Raw genomic sequence first — 12342 nt, forward strand, 5'->3', positions numbered from 1 at the left:
AATGGCTCCATACTCCAACAGGGTCTCTCGACCCTCTCTCTCTCCAGCTGTATAGCCCTACAGAGAAAAGAGAGAGAGAGAGGGGGTTCGACTCTTTCCCTCCCCCCTCCGCCTCCCCCCTCCTCTTCCGACCCTCTCCATCAGTTCTCCCCAGCAGACGGAGCAGACCTCCGGGAAGGCAGCGCGGATTTTAACCATCCTCTCATCTGTTTGAATGGGAAGAAGCAGCAGCGTGCAGGAGTGATGGAGACTCTTCACTTGTAGTTACTGGAACTTATTCTCGACTCTAAAAGGAGGAAACAGATCTGCATTTGTGTATTTTGGAAATTCCTTTCCCTTTTTCTTTTCTTTGGGGGATCCTAGCCCGACTGGGGATCAGGGATATTTTGGGGAGAAGAGAAGCTGTTTTACCCCCTCTCTTTCTCTCTCCTCACCATCCTCCTGACTCACCACTCTGTGGGTTTTTTCTCCTTTATTTTTTATTTTCTTAATTGACAGTTGGATTCTGTTGAAGATTTGAAAACAAAAACAAAAAACACTGAAAGAACAGCGGGATTGTGTGTGTGTGTGTGCGTTTCTGTGCTTCCACGGACTCATCGGGACTGGAGCAGGACAGCATGGAGGGGGTTTTGGTTGGATGTATCGGTGATGTTTGGGAGCTGCTGGTGCTGAGGAGGAGGAGAACAGGAAGACTGTACCTGCTGCTCTGCTGGCTGCTGGCTGCTCACACCACAGCGCACGGTGAGTGGGGGGGGGGGGGGGGTGTACATGCCTGATTGCTGTCTCCATCCCGCAGTGTGTGTTTGTGTGTGAGTGTCCGTGCGGGCTGTATTAGTGTGTGTGAGTGTGCGTGTGTCTTTGCTCGTTGCTGCAGACCTAACGATAATTGGCACATTTGTTGCGCTTCTCTTTTGGCTTTAGAGCCTCGGTTCTGACCCGGACTCAGGTCTGATCATGCGGGTTCCTGCATGTGTGTCCTGAGGCCCTGGAAGGTTTGACAAGCTTCAGCATGTGATCAATGTTACCTAAGAGGTTTCTAGTTATTGTTATTTATTATATCTTTATTATTCCTTATGTTGCATTTTTACCTTCATTATCAGCTCCAGTAACCGAGTTACTGGTGTAGCTGTGAGACTGCTGGTCCTTCCCTCGGTTCTTGTGTGTTTCATGTGGCTGATCTGTTGGCTGACTGAGGGTTTGTTCAACCTTTCTGGATCTTTGCAGCCAGGTTAGACTGTCTCTGTGTTTTTTACCCACAGTCGCTTGTCTGCACTGGATTTGCTTTAATTCCCCTAATTTTCAGTTATTATTATTCTTATTATTAAATTGCTTTTTGTAAGTCTTTCTGTTTCATCTTCTTTTCATTGTGCTGAAGTTTAGGCTGCTGAATCATATTGGTGTGTATGTTTAACTGCATATGCTTCTCTTCACCAATTTGTCTCTGATTTTTTGAATATATACATCTATCTATCTATCTATCTATCTATCTGTCTGTATATATATATATATATATATATATATATATATATATATATATATATATATATATATATATATATATAGTGAGTGTAAATAGTTTTTACTGGGCCTTAGCTAGTTTCTTTGAGTCTGATCATGTGCGAGCCTGTGGCTTTGACTGAATCTTTTTTCCCCTCCTCTCTGGTTTAGTTTCACCTGATGTGATTAAGTTTACAAGCCAGTGGCATGTTGGGCTGCTGGCTCTGATCTCCTTTTTCCAGGTTTTCCTCTCTGGCAGTCTATCTGTATATGAAACCAAGTGGGACGAGCAGATTGCAGTGAATCTTTTTAGTGGAGGATTATTTGTGTTTACCTTAATGTCCTTTTGTTCCGGGTTACACTAATGATTGATTGGATCGACTACTTTAATAATCCCAAAAACACAAATCCAAGAAGATAGACAATAAATAAATAAATAAATAACAGCTAGATTAAAAATTGTGTTTCAAGTCATCAGGATCATAATCCAAACAGTGATCTTATAGGTTACACTGTATTATTGCACAAAAAATGCGAATAGTACAAATACTGCTGTGCAGGGAGGTGCTATCTAGGTCTGGCTTTGACTGTGAAGCAGCACACTGTCATGAATATCACTTAAACACTAAGTGCCATCAGATATCCTAACATGTCCAACCCATCAGTGTAACACTTTTCTTTCTTCTGGTGTTTAGTAGCGAGGATACAACACGTAATCTAAATAAATAAATTGTATTACAACTAGATCTGTCAGACATCTTGTTGTAAGCAGCTCATTTGAGTGAATTTCTAATTGAATCTTTGTTCAATAATGAAAATTATGAAAGCAAAAGAGCAAACACTGCAAAACCAAACAGATCAGAGAGAGCTGCTGGACTCGGGCTCTCTTGCTCGCTCTCTCTCTCTCTCTCTCTCTCTCACTCTCTCTCTCTCAACCTCCTGCTGTCAATAAATTATGTCCAAACACTTTAATTAAGCTAATTGATGATATGAGAGTACACTTTCACACAGACACACACACACTCACAAAATGTAGCTGCTGGATCAGCTGAGCAGCTCTGACTCATAGTGTGCGTGTGTTTATTTGTGTGTTGCTGATATTTCTTCAACAGCTCAGCTATAAAATCCTCTGCTGAATATTTTACCCACACCGAGCATTTATCTGTGGAGAGGCTAAACACACACACGCACCCACACACGAAGGCCTGACTCGTGAAACCTTCCTACACGCCAATTCAGAAAATCTCCCGCACGGCTGAAGCAGGTCCTGCTCGCTTTCACAGGCGCATCTGCCTGTTTTTAGTCCAGCCAGTCGTCTCAGCAGGTGGTTTCACTGATGAGTTCCTTCACTTCACCTGAAGGAGAGTTAATCACTTGGTGGAGTCTTTGGTTGGATTGAAAACCTGCAGGCTGTTGGCAGACGATCATCTGAGGATTGGGCCAAAATCCATATTTAAAAAGGCTGCATTTTGTGCCAAAATCCACTCATTTTCAACTGAACTGCAGAAAGACTTAAGGAAAGCCACACAAATAGGACATGTTCAGTCTGACTTTATTGAACTTTGGCATGCAAAATCATTTCCCAGCCCAATGCTTAACTTCCTTACTGTAGGTGCTGAGCCAAAAGGCCCAAAGTCATGGTGCATTTGTTTACCTTCAGGACTTTAACCTAATCCACTAAAGAGAACTGGTTTCCTGAAAGTTAAAAGATAGTAGTGGGTTCTTTGAGGAGGCAGAGTTTACAGAGCAGCTATGTGCACAGGAGACAGATTGGAAAGCACAAAGAATGAAAACATTCATCAATACCTCTCTATACATCAAATCTTATGTAGGACACAGTATTTAAACTGCCTTAACAATTGCAATTAGTTGCTACTATCACTACAAGCTGCTATGCAACCCACCCCACCTTCTTTTCATGCAGTTTGTGCTGATTTCAGCATTTAAAATGGTGGCGAGGTCAAAGAAAAAACGTGTAATACCAACCATGAATTTAATTTGTGCAATGTTGACTGATGTAGTCCTTGCAGAAATGGTGGGAACCCTGCAAGGCTCAGCAGTTGTATAGCAGATATTCTCGTGGAACCAGTTTTCCAGGGAAAGTGTATAAATAACCAAGACCCAAATAAGCTTGGTCTATTTTTTTGAAGTAGGATCATATTGTTTGCAAATTTAAGGAATACAAATTAGGATATATTTATGTTTAAAAAATGCTGCAGGCTTATATATTACTTCCTGTCTCATAACGTCTGTAATGTTACTTGCTAACCACTTAGCAGTAGGGTTAATTATATTATATATATAATATATAATATATTATATATTATATTTAACTAAGAATTTCACTAAAACATCCGAACAAACAATACACTGATGTTTTTTCACTAGAAAATGTTTTTTTGTGATAAGTCTTAAATTTCCATGGCTTCCACTCAGAAAAGGAAAATGTGGCTTACAAAGACGTGGCTGAAAATGCACATTTGAGAATGTCACGCTTTTTACTGGTCGCAGTTTAATTAGATTGAAGTCTGCAAGATCACTGCATGACAGGAAGTGTCTCATGCCTTCTGTTAAACAATTTTGCCACTTTCAAAGAAAGGATGAAAGCAACATGAGCTGAAAAATGCTCAAAACTCTCTGTCGCACTTCTTCCCTCTGCTAGGATGTTTCAGTCTATCACCAAATTATGATGGATGGAGTGTTTGATGAAGTGAAAGAAAGGTGAATGTCTCATATTTGTTTTTGTTTTGGTCATCTTATTAGATTACTCCCAATGAGCTTTAACCTCGATGATTCATCATCAAAGTCGACACGAGGCCGGTGAACCTGACAGAGCGGAGAGTTCATCTGTAGCATCGCTTTCATATTTAAGGCTGTCACTGTAGGAAAGCAGCGTCTTTGTCTGCTTTTTGGTTTTTATGGGGTCACTTGTGGCCAACAGCATGATGGGTAAGCTGCTGAACAGGATCTGATTGATATACACCATCCGAGAGTTGGGGGTTCATTTTTTACATCGATCAGAGCTGATGGACAGATTGTTTATATTCCAAGAATCCAGATAGCAACATGGGCCTAACCTGGGATCATTTTGGCATACATAGCTTCTTTAGAGCACTACCAACTGCTCGATTAAACAGATGTGGCCAAAAAGTCATCAGCTCGGCGTAACATGGGTTGTCACAGCACAACTGACATCTGACCTAAATAGAGTGGACCTGTAACACAGCTCACTCAGCAGTACTGATTTGTGTCAACACTGTCAGTCAAGTCCAAATGTGGCCCAAAGGAAACTGCAGCATTAGGCCATGTTTCAAACAAACACTCACTTTAGTCTATAACCAGCTGCAATAATATGCTGATTTCTATTTCATTTTCTACACAGGATATATTATTTAGTGTCCAAAATCTCACTTTAGTCAGGCCCACACTATATATAACATGACTATTCTATATGCCCCTTATAGAACAGACAAGGTATCAGTGATAATAAGAGTACCATTAAATCAGAACCTGCATGAAAATGAGGAGCAGGGATTGGGGGGATGTTGCAAAGCAGCTTGCAGATGCAGCAGCAGCTGCACGCTAGCTTCCTGGTCTGTTTGTTTGGCTAAATGCAGCATAGACCTGAAGCTTCCAGTGTTTTTAATAGTTTTGCTGGAATTTAGTGATAAATTAAAGTACTGGATAGTTTCTGATGGGTGGTTAGTGCTGAACAAAACAATAGGGAGGTTGCTACACTTAATCCTAATGGTTGGAGGTCAGTTTTAAAGGAAATTAAGTGGAACTCCAGCCACTTCTTCACTCACCACTTTTCACTTTGTCTTCACACCACTTTGAATTTAATCATTAGTTCTCTCTGGCTCTCCTCCACAGTGTGTCTTTTGTCTTCCTCCCCTTAACCCCTATCGGCGGCAGCACTGGCTGCCCCTCTTGCAGTCCGGTTCTGAACAAGGTATTTGCTGCTAAAGGGGAGTTTTTTCTTCCTACTGTTGCCAAAGTACTTGCTCATAAGGGGTTGTCTGATTGTTGGGTTTTCTTTGTACTATTGTAGGGTCTTTACCTTATCATATAAATCACCATGAGGTGACTGTTGTTGTAATTTGGTGCTATATAAATAAAACTGAATAGAATAGTTATCTCACATTAAAATGTCAACTACCTGTAATGTGATACGCCTGAAAGCTGTTCAAAATCAAGTGGATATGAATCAATATATTGGAGGTTTTTGTCATGATCAAGCCCTGATCAAACCAGTGGTAAAATATTTACATCTCTTTTTTATTCATCCCCTCTATAGAAAAAAAGATAATTTAGGATTGTATTCATCCTCTTGGTAGCACAGATCACTGTATTGAATCTCCAAACTAAAATCCATCAGATTATTCATTAGAATTTACTATAAACCAAAACTTTCTACTCTCTGCAGCTGCTGCTCAGGAAAAAGACCATCGGCTCAGGATCAAACCAGCAGGATTTAGCTTCTCTAGAAAAAATTCAGGGCGACCCATCAAGCAGCTGCTGAAGTACTCCAGTTAAAAACCAGTTTAAAGCCATAAAGAAACAGTGTTATCCTCCGGTTGCTGCTCAGGTCTTTACAGCAGATTATTGTTATTGTTGTTGATGCCAGGTTTCAAGCTTTCATGCGTGTGAGGTGATTTTCCTGCACCTTTAAAGAACCCGCTGCTCAAATGAAAATTCCTGTGTTTTTTTTCACCCTCCAACGCAAACCTACACACAGTTCTCCTGCTGCTTCTGTGCCGTTTCTTTTTCTTCCTTGGACCTCATCAAATGTCTTCTTCTTCATCTCCTCTTGTGCAGCGTCTCATGGGATTATCGGCATTTTATTCTTTTGGTTTAAGGCTTATGTGTGTATACACTAGCAACATGTGGGGGCGTGGTCATTTGAAGAATGCTTTAGAGTAAGTATTATTAATATTAAGACTGAGCAGATTTATCAAAGAAGCTTTGTTTTTATCCTGAGAGGATTTTACTGTTTCTGAAGTTAACACCTAATCTTCTGACATGCAGAATATCGCTGTTTTCGTTTTTACATTATCTGCTCTGTTTGTTCATGTTTGGTGTTTGTTAATATCTACAATAGTTTTTGTCTAATTTGACTAATCCATCTTATATTTGACTGGTCTGCCTGGATTCCCTTCTGTTGTCTGCCCACCGTGAAATGAGGCACACCAAGGCTTCTGAAATGATTTGTTACAATTATTAAACAACACTGTTTAGAAGCTTCCTGGTGAAAACAGAAAGTTGAGGAGATGAGTGAGCTCTGAATTCAATTCAAACTAGCCCAGACAAGTCTGTGCTATTTTTAATCAATCAGTCCCACAAAGTCTATCCGGTCTTATCACATTTTATGATTTATTATCTCACAGATATATTCTTCGGCCCCATCCCTTCTCGACTTGTTAAGTCTACTCATCTTTGTCCCATCCAATCTCGTGTCTCATTTTTAGGATAATTTCGCTCCCTTTCTCATTTCTTCTCCTGCAAAGTCCATCTAATCTCCTTTTGTCCTGTCACTTCACAAATTATACCGTCTTATCCAATCTTGTCTTATTTTACTTAGAGGTGTAACAGTAAAGCATGGCATGTATGAATTATTTTTTTGTCTATAAAAATGTAAACCTTGCTTAATCCATCTTAATTTTTACCAGTTATAATTACCATCAAATCAAGGCAGCTTCCTCGGGGGGCCACTCCTTGTTGAAGAACCCCACAGTGGGGTGAGCTTTTCTCTGATCAAGTATCAGCTTCACATTTATCCTGAGGAGTTTTCTGGATCACCTTTTTCTGGATTTGTAATTTAAAAGAAATAGATGAGAGCTCCCTGAGTTTTTGAGGAGCTCAGAGTCTGTCCTCTTTTCAGTGATACGTTATTTTCGTCATAAAAGGTTTTCATCATGAGTAAATGTATAAAAAAATCTTTACTGCATTTTTGAAACTATAATACCTCTGACCTAAAGTTCAGTTTTTAGATATGACCAATGGAATTTGAGCTGTTTTCATAGAAAATACCAAGATGCAAATATATATTTTTTGCAGCCTTACCTCTCAGCTCTAACCCAGACACATTTGGGTCTATTCCAGGGGTGCCCAATCCCGGTCCTCGAGAGCTACCGTCCTGCAGCTTTTAGATGCATCCTTGTTCCCACACACCCGAATCAAATGAATGGCTTGTTATCAGGCCTTTGCCAAACACGATGGCATGCTGAAGAGGTAATCAAACCATTTGATTCAGCTGTGTTGGAGTAGGGATGCATCTAAAAGCTGCAGGATAGTAGCTCTCGAGGACTGGGATTGGGCAGCCCTGGTCTATTCTGTGCTACTTTTGGCTCTTACAGCTCAGTTCAAGTTCTGGTCCAAGTTGTGTCGGACACATGTGGCCCAAAAGTCATAAAAAGGGCTTGCCTATGACCTGTGGGTGAAGTGAGGCAGCCAGAGTCACCATGAGTTAATGCCATCAATACAGGCCAAATGTGCCCCATAGAAAACTACAGATGTGGCCGCAGCTGAGAAGAAGATTCAGCACTATCTGGTAATATATGGCTTGCAAAACTCTCACAAGTATTCATGGTGGTGCATATTAGAGAAGTAATTGTTCATAGTGTTTCATAAAGGACTGAAAAGCTGCTGCAGTACCTCACCACTCTGACCGGGATTATTCATATGTATGTGTGGTTAATGTCTCTGCTGTTTCTGGAAAGCTGAGGTTGAGATGGAGCCTTTGAAAAACCAGGTGTTATTTCAACATCGCCTTGAATAACAATCTACAGGTTTTCAGTCGACGGCAACAACTGAACTCGAAACTCTGAAAAACAACACACAATGGAAGCAAGATGAACTAAATTCAATCAAGAATCACATTAAAGCTAAAAGCTCAAAGCAGTAAAACCTTTTTCATTAATAAGCAGAGCTGAATAATAGAGCCAGGGACGATCCATTAGAGACACAGCAGGCTTTTAACACCAAGAGGATGTTAATTTACACCTCCAACCATCCAGCCCTCCAAGAAGCTATCAATTAATTGTGTATGAAGGAAAAAATACCTGCATAATTAAACATGATGTGACACTTCCATGTTCACCCAAGTCCAAAGGAACAAGCATCGCTATGCTGCCATAATATAACGTGATTAGTGAAATTATTTTCCACTCTTTTTTATGTAGTAATAGTCCCCCATGCTTACAGCTAGAAATATGGTGCAATAACTCAAATATTAAACCTCTTTGGAGCGTCTGTGCTTTAACTTATATGTATGTAGATTCTTCCAAAACATGCTGAAATAAGATAAAATATTTAAGTGAAAATAGCCTTGTGAAATCAAATGCAAGTGCTGCAAACAGTTTTCTCTAGCATTCTGTAAAACATGAGGCTCACCAGGGGAAAAATCTATGTTTTTATTTATGTTGCTTCTATTAATTCAGTGAATTATGCTGAAAAAACTGGTGCAGGCAAAGAAATGTTCCCATTTCTTGCTAAACATATTTTTGATTTCCTAATCTAGATATGTCATCCAATCTATAAACAAGCTAATGTATCGTATTAGCTTAAGGTTGCCATTAGACATTTTGCACATACAGAAACAAAACTAGAAGTTTCAGTATAGAACGTTAAATGTTTTGTTGAGTTGTTGATATAGTTGATATAGATATATGATATAGTCCAGTTATGTGGATAATTAATGGCTGCAGATTATGCTTAGCATTATTAATATGTGTCACAAGGAATAATATAGTTGTATTACACCCTGTGATACAGCTTTATTACAAAAAATGTTGTTTGCTCAAGAGTCTCTCCACAAACTTGTAAAACATTAAACTCAATGAGCCCAAAACTCCCATGATAGCACCAGGATGTAGTTAATCCGTATGAAACTACAAGTGTTAATGCTATTGTGATCCTTTACACTTACACTTATATTTGAGGTTCCCACTAGAAAACTTTGGGATCAACCCGACTCCCAACAGACTTTTACGTCTTTAACTGCTGTCTTAAGCATCACTTTCTACCACTAAATGTGTCATTTCTTAGCGAAATTATAAATTCCTTGCTCAAATTAGTTAGCAAAACTTTCTATGGGATTCTGTAACATAAAGGTTTTAAAACCTAAGGGGACAAGCTGGTTATGTTATGTGTTTGTCTTGTGGATATGTGGATAATACTGAGGACTTGTCTTTGGGTAGTGGCTCCAGGTACTCTGGCTTCCTGCCGCAGTCCAAATACATGCACGTTAGGTTAATTTGTGATTTTTAATTGGCCATGGATGTGAGGTACATAAAGTGCTTTTAGAGTATAAAGTGCTTTGTGAATGTATGGTTAAAATGTGACTTTTGGTCTAACGTGCTTTGAGTGTTAGTAAGGCTAAAAAAAATGTTATATATAAGGCATGTACATGACTTCACATGGAATTGGGTGATCTTGTTGTGCTCCGTTCTTAACACTTTTTAATCAACTTGTGAGATTTGACTTGGACATGGGTAGTTTTGATTGATGATTTCTTTGTCTGGGTCTTGAAACTTCATCTTGACCTGTCAGTCCTGACTTGGGTTGTTGATCTTCATTGGGATTTCTCTTGGGGCTTGATGATCTGACTTGGGCTAAACTGAGCCAGTCTGGGTCCTTCGCTGTGTGTTGAGCCCCAGCTCTGGACTGGACTCTTTTTCTGTAAAATATGAAGTGTGCGGCGCTGAGATCTTGGAGGTCGATCCATTGGCCTAATGAAAAAGACTCCCTGTGACTAATCACAGCCAGGAGCGGTGGATTAATACGGCGGACGAGCAAAAGCAATGTGTTAGCTGCTTTCAGCTCACTTTTAATTTGGTTTTTCACTCTAGCAGCGGACAGAACGTCATTTACAAATCTGAGAATATAATTCACCGGGAAACCCTCAGAGGGTTCCTGTGTGTTAGTGCAGCAGACCTTCATTTGTCAGACAGAGGTGGACCTGAAGCAAAATCACAGCTGTGTGGGAATGAAAAAAGACAAATATGACACATTGTGAAAGTACCCACACAAATATTACTTATCAACAAAATAAATTCCCCTATTGTGGTTAAACTGGCACAGGTCTTATGGCTCCCTGTTGCCAGATTTATTTTACGATGTAACATTTCAAATATTTTATGTTTTCGCAGAGTCATAGCATAGATTTTGAGGGTCTATACAGATGGTGATTATGGTGCAGTTTGTGCCTGTACTGTATTTATGGCTGGTTCTCTGAATATGAACACTTGAACTTTGGCAAATCTAGATTAAACTTAAAGTACGTAAGTCTGGAATTCAAATGTTTTTATGAGAGTATTCCTCTGTCTCAATTCAGAGTGTGCGGTGCTGGCATTTTACATTGTATAACTTGTTATTTAATAAAAACATTCTTTAGTCTAATGTTAAGCAAGTTTGGGAGGTTCAAACTTTGAAGACTAGTGTCAGGTCAGAAAGTGTCACACTTGATTTGGAACTTCTGTCAGTATTTTGCAGACGTTTTGATGACGTGTGGCCTGCAATGACTAAACAGTAAGATGTCCTTCGACTTCCCTACCTTGATACACTGTCGGCAGCACTAGTGGCTCTTGTGGTCCACACTGTCGCCTCACGTTAAGATTAAGGTGCCTGGTTTGAAACCTGGCTGGGGGCTTTCTGGAGTTTGTGGGTTTCCTACAGTTCTCCAAGACTCCCAGACTTAGCTGTTGACTCTAAATTGTTCATGGATGTGAGAATGAAAGTGATTAAAGTGTTCAAGCTGTGTAAAATAAAATGTTTTTGTATAGGAAATTAATGGCTCTGTAGCTCCTCAATCGTATCTACTTTTACCATGTGCTCTGTAATCATGCTGTGTAGGTACAGCATCATGGATTGTTATTCTCTAATCAAGTTTCAATCTCAGAAAACTTGACTCGAGCTCTGACAAAAATTCAAAAACTTTTTCAGCAGTGACAATTTTATGCTTTGAAAGCACCTCAGCAGTAATTTCCAACCCGAATGTTTAGCATTTTAGGCCTTAAAGCCTTGGTGTATATTTTAATTAAGCCTCTCAATGTGTCTCTGCATTATTCAGATGGTGGAATGAAAACAAAACAAAAAAAAGAAACGAGCCTGTGAGTAATTTACAAGAAGATAATTTGCCTCGCCTCTGAACATTAGTGTTTCATTTACGTCTTCTGCTCTCAGCTCTCTATATTTAACATCCACTGCTCTGCTCTGACATTCATACATTATTCATGTTGGGAACCTGCATTACCTGCCTGAGGAGCACTACATCTCCCTCACCTTTAAGTCCTACTCATTAACGCGCCTGCATGCTTTTACATTAATTGGTCTTTATTTATTTCATTCCTATGTGCTGCTTTTTTGTTGTTGTGGGTGTTTGTTTTTTATCACAAGAGGAATAAGATGTGATTAAAGAACAGAGAAAAACTGGAGAGGTTTTCATGCTCGCTGTCTTCATGCTTTGGGATTTTTGCACGCTATTGTACACAACACCATAGTAAAAAGTTGTGTGACGTAGCTCAACAATGTTATGCAAACTTAGTCTGTGACTTAGTCGGTGATGTTGTTTTGTCTTTTGGTGACCAAAAGAGTGAGTGCCAACTGGTGTACCGTAGTGCTCCCTTAATATTTCTAATTTGTTTCTTCTTTTTATGTAAATAATTCAAATATTTTATGATTCCAGATTCTCTCATGGGAGGATCTGCCAGTTTACTGTTTTGTTGATGTATATTTAACATCTTTGGCTTTGGCGTGCAAGCCTAACACAAATAACACGAAGATGAAACCCACTGACTTCACTTCCTTTAATGTCCACCTGAGGTTGGTCAAAAATGTGTCCCCTTT

At 39.6% G+C, this 12342-nt stretch overlaps 1 protein-coding gene across 2 annotated transcripts in view; it reads left to right on the forward strand.

The window, feature by feature from the left end:
• Positions 1-227: 227 nt before the first annotated feature.
• The window catches only part of dcc (DCC netrin 1 receptor), a 350643-nt gene continuing 338528 nt past the window's right edge, over positions 228-12342 (forward strand). For both annotated transcript variants that reach the window (XM_085278885.1, XM_085278887.1), the window contains exon 1: positions 228-741. In XM_085278885.1, the coding sequence (XP_085135011.1) occupies positions 618-741 (124 nt within the window). In that variant the 5' untranslated portion in view covers positions 228-617. The remainder of the gene's footprint in view (positions 742-12342) is intronic.

Source organism: Mchenga conophoros, linkage group LG7 (genome assembly GCF_057382185.1).
Source record: "Mchenga conophoros isolate Kocher_MC1m ecotype Shallow Benthic linkage group LG7, M_conophoros_male_GT1.1, whole genome shotgun sequence".
Lineage (NCBI taxonomy): Eukaryota > Metazoa > Chordata > Actinopteri > Cichliformes > Cichlidae > Mchenga > Mchenga conophoros.